General features: G+C 41.1%; 1 protein-coding gene across 1 annotated transcript in view; it reads right to left on the bottom strand.

The window, feature by feature from the left end:
- The window catches only part of VMP1 (vacuole membrane protein 1), a 178,446-nt gene that overhangs the window by 41,743 nt on the left and 116,022 nt on the right, over positions 1 to 20,681 (bottom strand). The window contains 1 exon segment of the mRNA XM_040424665.1: positions 1,805 to 1,885. Within this exon segment, the coding sequence (XP_040280599.1) occupies positions 1,805 to 1,885 (81 nt within the window).

Raw genomic sequence — 20,681 nt, 5'->3', positions numbered from 1 at the left:
AGAAAAAGCTAAACGTCGGATCCGGCAATGCGCCGAAACGACGTTTAGCTTAAGGCCGGATCCGGATCAATGCCTTTCAATGGGCATTAATTCCGGATCCGGCCTTGCGGCAAGTCTTCAGGATTTTTGGCCGGAGCAAAAAGCGCAGCATGCTGCGGTATTTTCTCCGGCCAAAAAACGTTCCGTTCCGGAACTGAAGACATCCTGAACGGATTTCACTCAATTCAGAATGCATTAGGATAAAACTGATCAGGATTCGTCCGGCATAGAGCCCCGACGACGGAACTCTATGCCGGAAGAAAAGAACGCAGGTGTGAAAGAGCCCTAAAGCAATTAAAAGTAGACGGAGAAATCTGACACACTGGTTTGCTGGAACATGGCATCCTATGACTCTCCAGTAAGAATGATTTATTGGGTAATATTTGGCTTACGGAGATTGCATAAATATACCTATTTTTAGTTGAACAAAATGTAGTGCCCATGTGTATACGTAAAGAATATATTGACTTTTATGTATATTCTGGCATGTCACTAAAAATTGTCAGAAGAGGAGGGGACTGGTGGGGGGTCAATGAGCTGGAACCTCCAGTAATGTGGTGCCCCCTCAAATTTTTCTCTCTGAAAGCTATGTTGACAGCGGTACCATTTATTTACTGTGAGGGGGCATTCATGGTGCAGTCTCACACCAACATCCACTAACATCACATAAGGTGCAATCTTAAAGGGCTTTTCATATTTTTAACATTGATGACCAATCCTTAGGATAGGCTAACAATATCAGATGAGTGGGGGTGACAGGGTCCAACTCTCAACGTCCCTGCCGTTCAGCTGTATGAAGGAGTCACGGAGCTCTGGTTTGCAGTGCTTCATACGGTCAGCACCCAGTACACATTATAATGGTGTGCTGAGTATTGCATCACTGAATGAGACAATACTGCAATACCCAGCACAGCCGCTATTATATGTACAGAGCAAGTGCAAACAATGAACAGAATGCAGAGCTCTCTGGTCCATTCAAACAGCTGATCAGTGGGGCTGCCACAAGTTGAATCCCTCCTTCCCCAATCTAATATTGATTGCTTAAGATAGGTAATCAATATCAAAATCCTGTAAAACCCTTTAAAACAAACAGGAGATGACACTGTAGCAGTTTTGCAATGCTTCTGGGTTGGAATGAGCTGCAGATCTTGTTGTGTAGCCTGACAGACTAGCCAAACACAAAGTAACGTTGGACATCTGCTAGGATCCAACTAAAATGCCCAACTGCTACACTCACTCCATGGGACTGCCGGTGATAGTTGATCGACCCATACAGTTAAATGGAGTGGCCTGTATGCCGCTCCATTCAAAAGGGGGACATGAGCTCTCATTTCAGTGATCGGCTGGGGCACCAGTGGTCGGACCTCCATTGATCAGACACTAATCTCCTATCCTGTGGATTCCCTGTCATGGGAAAACCAATTTAAGAGTGATATTCTCATTACATTAATATAAAAGGTTGTGGTACTATCAAATGTTAATGGTAATAGTTACATAAATTGAACAGGTTTGAAACTTTAACTTATTAATAGCGCACACATAAGGAAATGTGGAAGGCAAACATTCTTAAAAATGCTCATAGATGAAAAGGTAACACTCTCAGTATACAGTATGCCTGTAAATGGTTTTCAGTAGACCACCATTTAATCTCTGGAGTTGTTCCCTCCAAATACCACACAGATGGCCTTATAGAAATCGAAATAAAGGCCACAGTCCTGTAGACAGAAAATGTAGATGATTAGATAATGCAAATAAAATCACTTACTGAAGCACAGGCCAAGATCCCTAGAAATCCAACCTTCTGCACAAGATTTTGAACTGCAAGCTTGGCGCGTGAGGCAAAGTCCTAAAACAAAAAAAAAATTTAAAACATTTTCAGAATAGGCACAATGGTCTATGCATGATGGGTAGTACATTGGTTAGCAAATCACATCTAGTATTGAATAATCTTTTTTAATTACATCATTTGGAATCATTATCTGGAGCAAAAAGGAGAAAAATAAATAAACTTCAATTCTTCTTTGAACAGAAAGTTTAGTTTAGACTTTCAGCAGGGTTTCAAATGATTTATGTTCTTTAGGTTTATAAGCTACATAAGTTGTGCTGTCTTCTCCTCCTGCTTCATGACCAGCTTCAGTATATACAAGTGAACACAAACAAAAAGAGGAACCAAAATTGTTATATATAAAATACATCACTGAGATGACCAGAAAGATCTTAATTTTAGTGATTAGCCCCTCATTCACCATAGTGAATTATAAGCCATCCTTCATACACAATAGCCAATTACAAGACATCCTTGGCTGTACTAAGATAAACTAAATTCATTAAGAGGCACATGCCTCTACAGTACTTCTGAAAAGTGATGAGAGCTGTGAAAAGTTGCAAATTCTAGTGCAAATGTACCATAAACTTTTTTTCCCCTGAATGATCTGATATCTATAGGTAGCAGTGTGCGTGTTATATATATATATATATATATATATATATATATATACACATATGCGCACACACACACATATATATATATATATATATATATATACACACACACACACACACACACACACACACACATACACGTGTGTGTGTAAAATGAAAAGTCAAGGAAAAGCAATCATTTTCACTTATTACTTTTTAAATATTTAGCAAATAATAAGTTAGATGTTTCAAGAGGTTTCTAAAGGTCTCCACACACTGGAATATATTTCAATAACTTTTTACACAATAATAAAAAATAAAATAGAAATAAACTGCTAAGAAAAATGTACTTTTTTCTGGTGGTGACATGTGTATATACTGTACATATATATTTAATATATTACAAATAATGATTAATATTAATAACTGAAAGTACTGTGTACCTAACTAGACATTAAATCCATTTTCTACTTAATGATGGTCAATTCAATAATTACTCTGAAACAATTAGAAAAATAAATATACCTGTATATATATAAAATTACATGATCATTATGTTACTACTGGAAATCCTACTGAAAGCTATTAAATCTTAAAAGGTGAAAACTAACAAATATTTTCCCAAAATATTACCCAAATCATTATTACTGCTGTATGGTTGTTAGAAGAAAAAAAAAAAACGAACACTTTTCTTTTTCCCCTCCTTTTCAAGAGTAAAAGATTACATTTCTGTATCTGACAAACCCTAATAATAATTTTAAATCTCTATTCTATGATGATCTTTAAATTGCGATGCGTTCAAATTATTAGTGTAGGAATTCAATAGTTCTGAATAGTGTAAACGCATATTAGATGTATTTATGTATTAATAAACTTCTTCGGTTTAATAAAATAATAAACCTAAATATAATGTAAACCACACTTCCATGTGTAAATATAAACTACACCACACCTATTGTAAGAATTTCAGTTTTCTCAAATCTAGATTTTACATTGAGATTTGGTAAGTGATTTTAATTTATTTAAAACCTTTACGTATTCATATATTTTACAAAGTTTTGTACTTTTTTGGGGATACACAAGATTCTGCTTGTGAAATGCATATTATGTAGGGTGACTATTTATTAAGTGAAGTCCAAACTGTGTCTATAGCAGACATCAAAAAACAAATACTTTCTCATTGTTGAGTGAATTATTGTAACTAAATGTGTGAAACAAAAAACCAAGTCATACAGTTCATACTCCTAATAGGGAGGGGGTAATATAAATGACAGAAATAAAGTATTGATGATGTTCCTGGTCATACAAGCCTACAGAAAGCTTCCAAAGAGACGGTCATATGTATAAAAAGTCAAATAAGAAACACTTGTGTACTAGATGAATCCCAATTAATGTATTCTAAGTAAATACAATTCAGCTTAAATGTGGTAAAGACTCTACAGAGTTAACATAGAACTGTTAATATGCTCTAAAAACCTAATCAATTGAAATCTCCCCCACTAAGCTCAAAAGACATGACTCATTCAAGTTCAATGCTAGGGCTCTCTTTACCATTTGACGGCATACTACTGAAGACTTGTGTGTTTTACCTTTCTAAAAAAGAAGGGAAAGGTTATAAGACACACATGCTTAAAATGTAATTGATAAACTAGAGAAGTAATGTGCTGTATAACCTGTGTGTGTATATATGTCTATCTATCCATCCTCTTTATCTAATCTACATCATCTATTCATCCTCTTTAATCTATTTTATCTATTTATCTAAGCTACCTATCTACCAGCATACTTATTTATCCATCTACCTTCCTTCCTATCTATTATATCTACATATCTCATACCTACCAATCTATCTAGTCTATCCTATCTACCTATCTGACCCACATATCCATCTAATCCACACATTTATCTATATACCTATCAATCTATATGACCTATCTAATCTATTTAATCTATGTATCTTGTCTATCCACTTTAAAGGGAACCTGTCACCGGGATTTTGCGCATAGAGCTGAGGACATGGGCTGCTAGATGGCCGCTAGCACACTTGCAATACCCAGTCCCCATAGCTCTGTGTGCTTTTATTGTGTAAAAAAACGGATTTGATACATATGTAAATTAACCTGAGATGAGTCCTGTCCCTGAATCATCTCACATACAGGACTCATCTTAGGTTAATTTGCATATGTATCAAATAGTTTTTGTTTTACACAATAAAAGCACACAGAGCTATGGGGACTGGGTATAGTGGATGTGCTACCGGCCATCTAGCAACCCATGTCCTCAGCTCTATACACAAAATCCAGGTGACAGGTTCCCTTTAAGTAGTCCAGTCTATCTATCTAATCAAACTACCTATCTAATCTATCCAATCTACCTATTTTATCCATCCAATATACCTATCCTATCTATCTAAACTAACCAATCTCAAATAGCCAATCTATCTAATATGTCGATATCAATTTATGTAATCTATCTTTCTAGTCTCTATCTAAATACCTATGTATTCTACCTTTCTAGTTTATCTACCTATCAAACGTACCTAATCTATCGCATCTGTCCTATCTATCTATCTAATCTATTTATCCTATCTAATCTTTCCTACCTACCTATCTAATCTATCCTATCTATCTCTTATCTATCCTATCTATCTCTTATCTATATATCTATCTATCTATCTCTCATTTATCTATCTTATCTAGTGGCTGTGCTTGGTATTGCACCCCAGCCCCGTTCACTTTAATGGAATTAAGCTGCGCCTAGGCCATGTGACCAATGAAGTGAAGTCACTGGCTTAGGAAGAGGCTGTGGTGCTCACGGAGCGTAGCCTCTTCCTGGGCAAGTGATATCATGTTTATCAGTCACATGGTCTAGGCGTGGGGGTACCAGAAGTCAGATCCCCATCGATCAGATACTTGGACAATCCCTTCCAATCAGCTCAGCAAGACTAATCACTACCCCTACTTTTCAAAACTGGAGCGGCGTAAAATGCAAATTTGTATGCCCAAAAGTTGCAAATCCCTATTTTATGACTTTCTGAAGAATTCTGTAGGGCGTGATAAATTTCCTTATGATAAATCTCCCTGCCCAAAAATTTTTAGTATTTTTTTTTTTAACTCCTTCACACTGGGACGCTTTGCAAACATTCACCTCCTAAGGCCCCTTTCACACAGGCGAGATTTCCGCGCGGGTGCAATACGTGAGGTGAACGCATTGCACCCGCACTGAATCCGGACCTATTCATTTCTATGGGGCTGTGCACATGAGCGGTGATTTTCACGCATCACTTGTGCATTGCGTGAAAATCGCAGCATGCTCCTCTTTGTGCGTTTTTCACGTAATGCAGGCCCCATAGAAATGAATGGGGTTGCGTGAAAATCGCAAGCATCCGCAAGCAAGTGCGGATGCGGTGCGATTTTCACGCACGGTTGCTAGGTGACGATCGGGATGGGGACCCGATTATTATTATTTTCCCTTATAACATGGTTATAAGGGAAAATAATAGCATTCTGAATACAGAATGCATAGGACAATAGGGCTGGAGGGGTTAAAAAATAAATAAAAAAAATTTAACTCACCTTAATCCACTTGTTCGTGCAGCCGGCATCTCTTCTGTCTTCTTTTGCGAGGAATAGGACCTTTGATGACGTCACTATGTTCATCACATGGTCCGTCACATAATCTTTTACCACGGTGATGGATCATGTAACGGACCATGTGATGAGCGTAGTGACATCATCAAAGGTCCTATTCCTCACAAAAGAAGACAGAAGAGATGCCGGCTACGCGAACAAGTGGATTAAGGTGAGTTAAAAAATTTTTTTTATTTTTTATTTATTTTTAACCCCTCCAGCCCTATTGTACTATGCATTCTGTATTCAGAATACTATTATTTTCCCTTATAACCATGTTATAAGGGAAAATAATACAATCTACACAACCTTGAACCCAAACCTGAACTTCTGTGAAGAAGTTCGGGTCTGGGTACCACATTCAGTTTTTTATCACGCGCGTGCAAAACGCATTTCACCCGCGCGATAAAAACTGAACGGAACGCAATCGCAGTCAAAACTGACTGCAATTGCGTACCTACTCGCACGGGTTTGCCGCAATGCATTGGGACGCATCCGGACACGCTCGTCTGCAAGGGGGCTAACAGTTTTGCTCCAATTTCCCATAACTTAAAAAAAATTTAAAAAATGAAAGAAACAATATTTCATTTCTTCTGCATTCCCCATGATAGTACAATGGAATCAAACACACTAGCTGGATAAAGACTGTCTGTGGTCAGGCAATAAAATCTGGTCTGTAGCCTCCAATGTACAGAGAATGATTAGCTCAGTGGAATGAAATGTTCCTGAATGCAGGATGTGAATATGCAATAGGACTTAAATTACAAGAGATCTCTTCAGGTTTCCAGATTACAAAATGCTTCAGCAACGATGAACTCTTGTTCAAGAAATAAATATGACCTAATGTAGCCATTATATATCACCGGCAGCTCAATAAATGACACCGGACTCATTTTTATTCTTACTTCATTTATATAAGGAAGGAAATAAAAACCCACTCCAGAGAGTATCAGTATGGGAAAAGGTCATCAGTTGGAAAAGGTTGAACCATAGTGATGCCTACAAAATATATATACAAAAAATTCCCACCATATCCAAGACCTAAGAACATTTTCAGGAATGGGATGCATAAGCAGTTTTCTCATCTGCAGTTAACAGGATAAATCCCCTTATAATAATATACTTATTTTTTGATAATTATACAGCGCCCCCATATTCCGCAGTGCAGTACAGGGAATGTATCAGTTCAATTTTGATGACAGTCTAGTTAACACAATGCATTTGTTCTATGGGGCCATAGATTAGTAACACTGGCAGGTAGCTAATGTAGCAAATCATGTGAAATATGGTAGCAACATACTTAAAGGGAACCTGTCACCGGGATTTTGGGTATAGAGCTGAGGACATGGGTTGCTAGATGGCCGCAAGCACATCCGGAATACCCAGTCCCCATAGCTCTGTGTGCTTTTATTGTGTACAAAAACCGATTTGATACATATGCAAATTAACATAAAAGAGCCATATCTTACTTGTGTGACCAGAGAAGAGTCATATTTTCAAACTCGGACTCATCTCAGGTTAATTTGCATATGTATCAAATCGGTTTTTATACACAATAAAAGCACACAGAGCTATGGGGACTGGGTATTGTGGATGTGCTAGCGGCCATCTAGCAACCCATGTCCTCAGCTCTATACACAAAATCCAGGTGACAGGTTCCCTTTAAGGGTCATTCCGGCATTTGGATGAGAAACTTGAAAGTGAGCTGGAGAGTCATCACACACACACAGCAGTATCATAGCAGTAGTGCAGCATGCCTTGTGTGTTAAGCAAATAACAGTCTCCATCTCCCATTACTGAGATCATTCCGACCTGATCTCCTCCTCTATATTACACAGTCTACTGAGGAGCAAGTCAGCCACCCCTGTGTACCTCTCATATTGTGATCCCTCTTCACTGCTGAGGCTCTCAATTATCTCCCAGTTACTGTCTCCCATAACTCATAGTGGTGGAACTGAGCATGCTCGACCAGCAAGCTGAAGCTGAATTACAGGTCATAACCCTAGGAAGTGAGCTATAAGCATCACATTTTGGAACAGTAAATGGTGAGTGATTATGTACCGTAGGAAACTATTTAAAAGAATAAATTGCTATATATATATATATATATATATATATATATATATATATATTTATTATATATTGGGGACTTTTACTTCATACCACAAACTTTCAATAAGAGTCAAGTTTGTATACCAAGATACCCCTTTAATCGTTTGGCTTCAGATACCTTAAAAAAGGTACTTTATTACCACAACACGGCTTTACTGCATGTATCCGTATTGAACTAATGTCAAACTCAGCTTCAGGTGGCAACCGCAGTTTTTCAGACTTGTGGGTTTATTAACATTTATTTGCAGCACCTTGAACTATGGAGCATGCTTTGTTATGTGAGCATTGTGCATACAATACTAGTTATCTATTTATGTACTGCTGGATAAACTATCATTTAGGCTGGTAAAAAAAATTTTTAATCATGTCAACTAAGGTAATATTGGATCACCTTTTATGATTAAAAGACTGTTTTATTAGGGATTTGCTATTTATACAGCTTTTAAATATGATTATAGCAAGAGCAATAACATCATCCTCTTCCCAATATCCCATGTACATGAAGGAGCTGAGTGGCCATCATAGCTGACAACTGACTGCTGTGTTACACAGCAGACACCCGCTGGCAGTGTCTAGGATTGGAGGCAACTCCGATAACAGACATTTAACTTTTCAGATGCAGGGGTAAACTTCAACAACAGCATCCAAGTGGTGTATCAGAAGCCAAATGGGAACCCTGCAACGAAATGGCAGGAGCTACTCGGTTGCTAAAGTTTATAAAAAATAAAAATAAAAAAATCACCCCATTTTACATATATATAAAAAAAATAAAAAAATAAAAAAAACCCTGATATAGTTGCATCCAAAAATGCCCGAACTATTAAAATATAAAAGTATTCATCCCATATGGTAAATGCCATAGGAAAAAAAAATGGCTGAGTCACCTCTCAATGGCCAACTTTGCCTCCCAAGAAATAAAACGTGATCAAAAAGTCATACATACCTCAAAATGCTCTCAATACATTTTTTAAAAAAAGAGCCCATACCAAACATATTATGTATTTCTCCATCTAGATTCCATTATATTCTGCTGTATTAGTAGATGTTATTATGGCCTTCAGCCATTTACTGTATTATTCGCCCTATAAGATGCACCGGCCCATAAGACGCGCCTAGGTTTTAGAGGAGGACAATAAGAAAAAAATATTTTTTATTAGATCTTAGATCAGGCCAGCAATTAGACTCCCAATGTTAATCAGACCTCATCTGACAGCTCCATTCAGAGCCCCAATGTTAATAAGCCCCTTAATCAGACCTCCGATCAGACTGCCAATTTTAATAAGATCCCAGTAAGACCTCAGATCAGACCCCCATGCCTCAGATCAGCCCCCATGCCATGTATGAGCCCCCATTATTAGCCCCCATGGCAGTAATGAGCTCCACTGCCAATTATGCCCCAGCCATGACATTTATGAGCCCCCATTATGAACCTCCAGTGCCATTTGTTAATTATGCCTCAGTGCCATTTGTTATGCCCCCAGAATGAGCCCCAGTGCCACAGAGCAAATAAAATAAAATAAAAAAACAACTTACCTCTCCTGCTCCTGGGCACTGCCGCTCCTCACCTCCAGCGCGCTCTGTCTTCTTCCTGCTGTCGGCTGTGCTGTGACCCCGCGCGCACAGCGTGAGGTCACAGCGCACCCTCACACTGTGCCCAGCCTTCACAGCCGAGGACCAGGAAGCGGTGAGTACAGAGCCTTTACCTCTTCCCGTTCCTCCGGTACTAATGAGCGCTTCATTAGTATTTGCCCCATAAGATGCAGGGGAAGGAATGCGTCTTATGGGGCAAAAAATACAGTATATATATTTTTTATATTGTATTTTCTTTTATATGTATGTGTGGGATTTACGCAATAATGTCCATATTTGTAACTATCTTTGGATGACTATTTTAGGGCTCATGCACATGAACGTATATTCTTTCCGTGTCCGTTACGTTTTTTTGTGTGGACTGTATACGGAACCATTCATTTTAATTGTGTGTGCATTCCGTTTTCGTATGTCCAATTCTGCAAAAAAATAGAACATGTCCTACTATTGTCTGCATTACGGACAAGGATAGGACTGTTCTATCAGGGGCCAGCTGTTCCGTTCCGCAAAATATGGAATGCACACGGACGCCATTCGTATTTTTTTTGTGAATCGCAAAGTACATACGGTCGTGTGCATGAGCCCTTACATTACTGAAATGTACATTGCTTTGTACTTGTTATGTGCTGTGAATCTTTAAAAAAAATTACAGTTAAAAAGAAAATAAGCTTACTAATCTACAGTCTCCTGGACAAAAGGCCTGGTGAAGGAATTGCCCAATGGTCCAACAGGATGACTGGGATAAGATGTTGGGTAATATGGGACTAGTTTCTCACAATTTTAATCATATATTGGTTCAATTTAATATTTTTCACAGAATTTATGTTACACCCTCAAGACTTAATAAATGGGGTTTGAGAAACACTTCCAAATGTCCACTATGCGATTTAACTGAGGCCGATCATTTACATATGTTCTGGCCTTATATAGAATTAAAAGAATATTGGGGGGGGGGCAATACATAGTTATATTATCCCAAAATTTTAAGTTATGATTCCGTTTACGGTAGAGCTTTGGATTTTGAGTGATCTTTCCAAGGTAAAGTTCCATAAGTATAAACAGATTATTTTGGTTAAAACAATATTCTTGGCAAGACTACTGATTGCACAGGCTTGGTTCTCATCTAATGCTCCAACTATGGATACATGGTTAAATCTTGTTGTTAAGATAAAGGGGTTGGATTTAAGGGTACAGAAACTATCATTTTGATGTATTATTTTGTATGGAAGTACTATTGCTAATAAAAAATTTTTTTAAAAAGGAGAGAAAATAAGCTCTCACACAGCTATATAGAGAGAACCACGTTTATGGGTGTCAAAATATGAAGATTAAAAAAAAGAGTTTCTTTGTAGGTATTAGTACTTAGGATTATCCAATAGCAAGCCATGATGGGAACGAGCCTCTCTGGCATCGCAAGTGGCTCATTCCCATCGTGGCCTGCTATTGGCTCCCCATTGACAAGACAAGGTGTCTAGCCCTGTCAATCAAGGAGGAGGGGAAAGACCCTTGAGCAGTGGGGCCAGGAGCTCCATGAGGCCGATTTTAAACAAATTCGGTCAGCTAGAATAGATTTGATCATCTCTAGCGATAACCATTAGATCAGTGGGGGTCAGACTGCTGGGACCCCAACTGTTCATGAGAATGGGGAACTCATATACCAAGGAGCCCCCTGAAATGAATGTAGTGGTGGGTCGGGCATGCGACTGATGCTCCATTTATTTCTACAGGACTGCCAGAGATAGAGTACAAGCATTTAGCTATCTCCTGAAACCCCTACCGAGGTGAATAGAGAGGAGATGTGCAAGCCTGACCTGCTGCTCCATTCATTTCAGGGGAACCCCGGGGTATGGGGTCCCTGTTCTCATAATCCCCAGGAGTCCTGTGGATAGGGAATAACTTGGTACAACAGTTATGCCCCTTTAAAATAATCTTTGTGGAAAAGTAGTTAATAAAATAGGGTAATACATGGCCTGGTATACTTATGACCTGCAATCTATAGGACTACACTGTACTTTTGTATAGCTTCACTTTTATATATATAAAAAAAAAAAAAAAAGTAAAAACTGTCCCATGTGCCATTGAACATCATATAGAGAAATCCTCTCCTCAAAGTATTTGTTCTAGAGGATATTCTAGTGTCAAACAGATGCCCACAGGGAAAAATACCTTGAACAAAAATGTTAATCTGAAAAAAAAAAAAAAGTTATAAAGTTATAAATGTTCGGTAACTGAAACAAAGATGGACGACATTCAACAACAATAGTCTGTACAAACAATAGTAAGAAGGACGAGCACAGCAAACACTGAACACCTGTTCCTGTACAAGTGACCAAATGCCCAGACGTAATAAAACATCCAGGATGAAGGAAGGGATTGGGCCACCATAACAGGAAAGAATATTTGAGCTGCAGCCAAACTGGACAATATTTCTTGTAAAGTAGAGATAAACCACAAAGGTCATAGTGAAGGAAGGCCTGAGCAGCTGAACTGGATATTGAGGAAAGTATCGCTTTAGGAGTGGAACACCCTTGTTGACATACGTGTGTATATACAGTGCCTTGAGAAAACACCTCCTTGTTTTTTAGGATGGATTTTTCGGGGTTTGGAACATGTGCATAAGTTTTCACCCCATGAAAGTCAATACGTTGTGGAGTCACCTGATATGTCTTATCACATCTAGACACTGGAATTTTTGCAATCTTCCAGACAAAACTGTTCCAACTCCTTCAAGCTATATGGGTTGTACTGGTGTACAGCAGTCCAGCTATAATATTTTTCATATAAGGGGTTAAAAAAAAAAAAAAAAAAAGTCATACTCACCCTTACCTATCCTGGCAGCTGTGGTTCCTATGCCGATCTGGTCCTAGCTTGACACAGGAAATGCTTGGAGATGTCATAGCTGTGACCCACCCCAGCCAGTGATTGGCTGAGTGGGCCTTTCCTGGTATTTCCTGCATCCAGAGTTAAGACCAGGGCAGCCTTGGAATGACAGCTGTGTGGGATCGCAGGGTCAGTATTGCATTTTTAACCCACTGTGAGCAATTCATAAAACTTGGAATACCACTGGACAACCCCTTTAAGATTCCCCCCCCAAGACTAGTGGTTAATTAGTTCAAGACTAGGCCATTTCCCCCCTGTTCATGACCAGACACACTGTTGTTTCTTTAGCACATGTTGATTTGAAAGCAATAAAGATGATTTTTTTGTTTGTTTGGTTACTTAAATAATTTGCGTCTCCTTTTCTTGTGATAGAAGGGACCTTATTTTATGTGATTTTTAATAAAGTATTTTTGTTTTAATTTTTATACAATGGAAAATGTAAAAAAAAAAAAAAAAAAAAAAAAGACCGACAGGGTCTGTTTTTCACTTTTTTTTTATTTTAACAGCACAAGGTGCAACAAAAATATACATTTTTAAAATGGTGTTCCCTTTTCAACATAGTCATATTTTATATAGCAGATGTATCGGTTACAGTCACCAAAGCTGGGCCTACAAGTTGCAGTGGAAACAAGTGGTGATGTTTTTTTTTTTTATTGTATATACACACACACACACACACACACACACACACTGCTCAAAAAAATAAAGGGAACACAAAACTAACATCCTAGATCTGAGTTAATTAAATATTCTTCTGAAATACTTGATTCTTTACATAGTTGAATGTGCTGACAACAAAATCACACAAAAATTTAAAATGGAAATCAAATTTTTCAACCCATGGAGGTCTGGATTTGGAGTCACACTCAAAATTAAAGTGGAAAAACACACTACAGGCTGATCCAACTTTGATGTAATGTCCTTAAAACAAGTCAAAATGAGGCTCAGTAGTGTGTGTGGCCTCTACGTGCCTGTATGACCTCCCTACAACGCCTGTGCATGCTCCTAATGAGGTGGCGGACGGTCTCCTGAGGGATCTCCTCCCAGAACTGGACTAAAGCATCTGCCAACTCCTGGACAGTCTGTGGTGCAACGTGACGTTGGTTGATAGAGCGAGACATGATGTCCCAGATGTGCTCAATTGGATTCAGGTCTGGGGAACGGGCGGGCCAGTCCATAGCATCAATGCCTTCGTCTTGCAGGAACTGCTGACACACTCCAGCCACATGAGGTCTAGCATTGTCTTGCATTAGGAGGAACCCAGGGCCAACCGCACCAGCATATGGTCTCACAAGGGGTCTGAGGATCTCATCTCGGTACCTAATGGCAGTCAGGCTACCTCTGGCGAGCACATGGAGGGCTGTGCGGCCCTCCAAAGAAATGCCACCCCACACCATTACTGACCCAATGCCAAACCGGTCATGCTGGAGGATGTTGCAGGCAGCAGAACGTTCTCCACAGCGTCTCCAGACTCTGTCACGTCTGTCACATGTGCTCAGTGTGAACCTGCTTTCATCTGTGAAGAGCACAGGGCGCCAGTGGCGAATTTGCCAATCTTGGTGTTCTCTGGCAAATGCCAAACGTCCTGCACGGTGTTGGGCTGTAAGCACAACCCCCACCTGTGGACGTCGGGCCCTCATATCACCCTCATGGAGTCTGTTTCTGACCGTTTGAGCAGACACATGCACATCTGTGGCCTGCTGGAGGTCATTTTGCAGGGCTCTGGCAGTGCTCCTCCTGTTCCTCCTTGCACAAAGGCGGAGGTAGCGGTCCTGCTGCTGGGTTGTTGCCCTCCTACGGCCTCCTCCACGTCTCCTGATGTACTGGCCTGTCTCCTGGTAGCGCGCCTCCATGCTCTGGACACTACGCTGACAGACACAGCAAACCTTCTTGCCACAGCTCGCATTGATGTGCCATCCTGGATAAGCTGCACTACCTGAGCCACTTGTGTGGGTTGTAGACTCCGTCTCATGCTACCACTAGAGTGAAAGCACCGCCAGAATTCAAAAGTGACCAAAACATCAGCCAGGAAGCATAGGAACTGAGAAGTGTCTTTGGTCACCACCTGCTGAACCACTCCTTTATTGGGGGTGTCTTGCTAATTGCCTATAATTTCCACCTGTTTTCTATCCCATTTGCACAACAGCATGTGAAATTGATTGTCACTCAGTGTTGCTTCCTAAGTGGACAGTTTGATTTCACAGAAGTGTGATTGACTTGGAGTTACGTTGTGTTGTTTAAGTGTTCCCTTTATTTTTTTGAGCAGTGTATATATATATATATATATATATATATATATACATATATACAAACACACACACACACACACATACACATATATATACACATATGTATTGTAGGAAGGCACAAGGTAGATACGTGTCACCGAGGTACCTGGCCTCGGTGAAGTAGGAGCCAGTATTTCAGGTATGTCAGCGGCAGTAGCTCGTTGACACTTTATTTAGTATAGCTGTGAATAGCTGATCCGGGACACTTCTTACTGGGAGTAGTTATAGTGCTGGGTGGGTGACTACTCTCCACGTTCCAGGCCAGGTTTTGACTTGCCTACAAAAACAGCCAGCAGTGTCAGGTGGTGGTGATTACCTCTCTCTGACAGTGGAGCTCTGTGGAGGGCTGTGTGGGATCAGAGTCTGAGCTGCAGTGCCTGAAAGACCGAGGACAAAGCGAGGTCCACATACACCCCATGGGGTTACGGTATTGTGCAATACCATACTTGTGAGATTCTATAGATATGGGACTTTGTTATTTCTTTAGGCCGGCTGCAGCAAGCCGGTCACTGCCGTGTACTGCCTTATTGTTTTGTCAAGAATAAAAGACAACTGTTGGTTTGCTTTAACCGTTAAAAGGCTGCTGCTGTGTTCTTACCATTGGGGCAGATCCCTACTATATTATATATATATATATATATATATATATATATATAGATTCCAAAAACAAGGCAGCACTCCAATGGAAGTAAAAACGTGGATCCTTTATTCCCCTCTGTGCAACGTTTCAACCGTCTCAATGCGGTCTTTCTCAAGCATAACAAAAAAGGTGTCATCAAGGGGTATATATACCCACAATACATTGCAAATAATGAACGTGACAATTATATAATCTTCAGACCAATGAAGCATAAACCATACAATCCATGGTGTACAAAAAACAAAAGTCATATATAGCCGAATGGTCTACATTGCATAATATATATCATAGTGCAAAACAGTGTACATATATATTTGATCATTATGATAACGATCAAATGAAATAATTGACCAATATCTAGTTAATCAAAAAAGTGTAACATCACCTGTGCAAATGAATAAGTGCATGTAGTTTAAAAAAAAGGAACTCACACCGGATCGTATGGGACGGCGCGCCAAACTTCCGCGTCCTCACCGTCAAAGTGCGCATGTCCCAAGTGCCTGCCACGTCACCAGACGGACGCTCCAAGCCGAGGAGCCAGGCGTCATCACCATGGAAACGTGTGGGCACATGACCACAGCGATAGACACGTGACTCCTCAGGAGGACGCGCCGGGTAGAAGCACGCCCACAAGGCCGGCCCCGCGTCGCTAGGCAACAATGAAACATTGCTCCCCCAGCATCAGCAGTCCCGCAGTGCGTATCGTAGTCCACCCACCGGCCACACGGCAGGCACAGGTACCCGGGCACATAAAAAACGGCAGGAAAGGGGGAATTAACAGACGAGAGGAGAGAAAAAAAAAAGGAAGACACTGGCATCGCAACAATGAACTATGTGGGTAGAAGGACCAAAGCAGGTCACTGTAGTTTGTATATTTATATATATAAATAAAAATCAGAGTGAACGTGGCTTGCATGAAGTATATCAGCACTGGAAATAAGTAATAACCCGTGCCATACTTCAAAAATAGGACAACAGGCCGGGGATCAAAAGGTCCCGCCGTTGTCACGGCAGAACCCCTGTTCCATGGAAGGCGAGGGATCAGAGACACGTCCATGCCACAGGTCCCAAACCCAGACACCGACCCTACAGTCCAAGATGAAATAAACAGACCACCACTCCAGATAGACAACATGATTATAGTAAACCCACACGTTACATGGCAAAGCCAATACAAATGCATCCAGGGATCTCTCCCATCATCATAATCCCAACATGGATAAGCAGAAGAGGGCGCATACCGTCCACAGAGAACGCCAGCGGAGCACCAATGATCTAAAGAAAGAAAGAGTAGAATATAAGCAATAAGACAGAGAATTATACATCTGTATGTAACAAATTGGTTATATATATCAAAAGAATGACACCAATACGGAATTCACATACACCAGGACACGACAAGGGGAGGGGCAACAGGGAATAGCTAAAAAAGCCACATCCTATACTACACTCCACTTAAAATCAACATTGAGACCATGGGGTCTCAGTGTGTTGAGACGATGGATCCATCTAAGCTCACGTTGTTTGAGAGCCAATGTCCTGTCACCTCCCCTTCTAGACAGAGAAATATGATCCACTAACATAAACTTCAAATCCTTCTCCTTGTGGTTGGCCTCGACAAAGTGTTTAGGCACGGGCAGATCTTTTCTTTTTTGTCGAATGGAAAAACGATGATTGTTCAACCGTGCCTTCATGTCACAAGTGGTCTCCCCAACATAGAGGAGGCCACAAGGACAGGAGAGCACGTAGATCACATATGAACTATTGCATGTCAAGAAATGTCCAATCCCATACTGGATCCCCGTAACAGGGTGAGTAAACTTCTCCCCCCTGGTCATGTAGGCGCAATTGACGCAGCCAAGGCAGGGATAAGAACCCACCCTGCGAGGGCCAATATGAGATTGTACTAAAGTCTTGACGGGAATGTCCGCACGGACCAATTTATCCCGGAAATTGGCAGGACGTCTGTAGGAAAGCAGAGGTGGCACCGTCAAAGGTATAACACTGGGAAAATTGCTCTTGAGTATTGCCCAATGTTTACGGACAATCTGAGCAATCTGAACACTTTGTTCCGAATAAGTTGATATAAAAGGTATTCTCTCAACTTTATTTTGTGTGGCACCTAGGGAGATCTGTGGATTTTTTACCTTGTTAAGGTGTTTATCAATCACCCGAGTCGGGTAACCCCGTTCCCTAAACTTGTGCACCATGTGAGAGAAACGAGTCGGGAGTAAGTCTGGATCCTGCACCAACCTCTTAACCCTGAGTAGCTGACTGTAGGGTACGGAATTAATGATGGATCTAGGGTGACAGCTGCCATAGTGCAGCAGTGTATTACAATCGGTGGGCTTCGTGTAGATGTCAGTGGATAAATGGTCACCCACAATGGTAACTGTCATGTCTAGAAACTGGACATGTGAACTCGAGTGTACAAGGGTAAACATGATATTGGGGTCCATGTGGTTCAAAAAGTCATGAAAGCTGCCGAGAGAAAGAGAGTCACCAGACCAGATGAGGAAGACGTCATCTATGTATCGCCACCACCCCAGCACATGGCTGAAGTGGTGGGACACATAGACAAGGTCCTCCTCGAGGGCCGCCATGAAGACATTGGCATAAGTCGGTGCCACATTAGACCCCATGGCGGTCCCTCGTAACTGGAGATAGAAGCTGTCCATGAAAAGGAAATAGTTGTTCCTCAAAATCAAATTCAAAAGCTGGACTAAAAAATCTTGACAAGCTAGTGAATAGTTACTGCCAGATAGCTGTCTCCGAACCGCAGCCAGCCCTCTGTCATGGTCAATGGAGGTGTAAAGGCTAGTGACATCAAAGGATGCCAGGAGACAACCATCTGGCAGCACAATCTCAGAGATCCTATCCAAAAAATCGCCAGTGTCCCTGATGTAGGACCTGGCGTTTATCGCATAGTGTCGAAGTACTAGATCCATCATTAATTCCGTACCCTACAGTCAGCTACTCAGGGTTAAGAGGTTGGTGCAGGATCCAGACTTACTCCCGACTCGTTTCTCTCACATGGTGCACAAGTTTAGGGAACGGGGTTACCCGACTCGGGTGATTGATAAACACCTTAACAAGGTAAAAAATCCACAGATCTCCCTAGGTGCCACACAAAATAAAGTTGAGAGAATACCTTTTATATCAACTTATTCGGAACAAAGTGTTCAGATTGCTCAGATTGTCCGTAAACATTGGGCAATACTCAAGAGCAATTTTCCCAGTGTTATACCTTTGACGGTGCCACCTCTGCTTTCCTACAGACGTCCTGCCAATTTCCGGGATAAATTGGTCCGTGCGGACATTCCCGTCAAGACTTTAGTACAATCTCATATTGGCCCTCGCAGGGTGGGTTCTTATCCCTGCCTTGGCTGCGTCAATTGCGCCTACATGACCAGGGGGGAGAAGTTTACTCACCCTGTTACGGGGATCCAGTATGGGATTGGACATTTCTTGACATGCAATAGTTCATATGTGATCTACGTGCTCTCCTGTCCTTGTGGCCTCCTCTATGTTGGGGAGACCACTTGTGACATGAAGGCACGGTTGAACAATCATCGTTTTTCCATTCGACAAAAAAGAAAAGATCTGCCCGTGCCTAAACACTTTGTCGAGGCCAACCACAAGGAGAAGGATTTGAAGTTTATGTTAGTGGATCATATTTCTCTGTCTAGAAGGGGAGGTGACAGGACATTGGCTCTCAAACAACGTGAGCTTAGATGGATCCATCGTCTCAACACACTGAGACCCCATGGTCTCAATGTTGATTTTAAGTGGAGTGTAGTATAGGATGTGGCTTTTTTAGCTATTCCCTGTTGCCCCTCCCCTTGTCGTGTCCTGGTGTATGTGAATTCCGTATTGGTGTCATTCTTTTGATATATATAACCAATTTGTTACATACAGATGTATAATTCTCTGTCTTATTGCTTATATTCTACTCTTTCTTTCTTTAGATCATTGGTGCTCCGCTGGCGTTCTCTGTGGACGGTATGCGCCCTCTTCTGCTTATCCATGTTGGGATTATGATGATGGGAGAGATCCCTGGATGCATTTGTATTGGCTTTGCCATGTAACGTGTGGGTTTACTATAATCATGTTGTCTATCTGGAGTGGTGGTCTGTTTATTTCATCTTGGACTGTAGGGTCGGTGTCTGGGTTTGGGACCTGTGGCATGGACGTGTCTCTGATCCCTCGCCTTCCATGGAACAGGGGTTCTGCCGTGACAACGGCGGGACCTTTTGATCCCCGGCCTGTTGTCCTATTTTTGAAGTATGGCACGGGTTATTACTTATTTCCAGTGCTGATATACTTCATGCAAGCCACGTTCACTCTGATTTTTATTTATATATATAAATATACAAACTACAGTGACCTGCTTTGGTCCTTCTACCCACATAGTTCATTGTTGCGATGCCAGTGTCTTCCTTTTTTTTTCTCTCCTCTCGTCTGTTAATTCCCCCTTTCCTGCCGTTTTTTATGTGCCCGGGTACCTGTGCCTGCCGTGTGGCCGGTGGGTGGACTACGATACGCACTGCGGGACTGCTGATGCTGGGGGAGCAATGTTTCATTGTTGCCTAGCGACGCGGGGCCGGCCTTGTGGGCGTGCTTCTACCCGGCGCGTCCTCCTGAGGAGTCACGTGTCTATCGCTGTGGTCATGTGCCCACACGTTTCCATGGTGATGACGCCTGGCTCCTCGGCTTGGAGCGTCCGTCTGGTGACGTGGCAGGCACTTGGGACATGCGCACTTTGACGGTGAGGACGCGGAAGTTTGGCGCGCCGTCCCATACGATCCGGTGTGAGTTCCTTTTTTTAAACTACATGCACTTATTCATTTGCACAGGTGATGTTACACTTTTTTGATTAACTAGATATTGGTCAATTATTTCATTTGATCGTTATCATAATGATCAAATATATATGTACACTGTTTTGCACTATGATATATATTATGCAATGTAGACCATTCGGCTATATATGACTTTTGTTTTTTGTACACCATGGATTGTATGGTTTATGCTTCATTGGTCTGAAGATTATATAATTGTCACGTTCATTATTTGCAATGT

The sequence above is a fragment of the Bufo bufo genome, chromosome 3 (assembly GCF_905171765.1).
Source record: "Bufo bufo chromosome 3, aBufBuf1.1, whole genome shotgun sequence".
Taxonomy (NCBI): domain Eukaryota; kingdom Metazoa; phylum Chordata; class Amphibia; order Anura; family Bufonidae; genus Bufo; species Bufo bufo.
The sequence above is the reverse complement of the archived record's forward strand: the minus strand, read 5'-3'. Positions and strand labels throughout refer to the sequence as shown.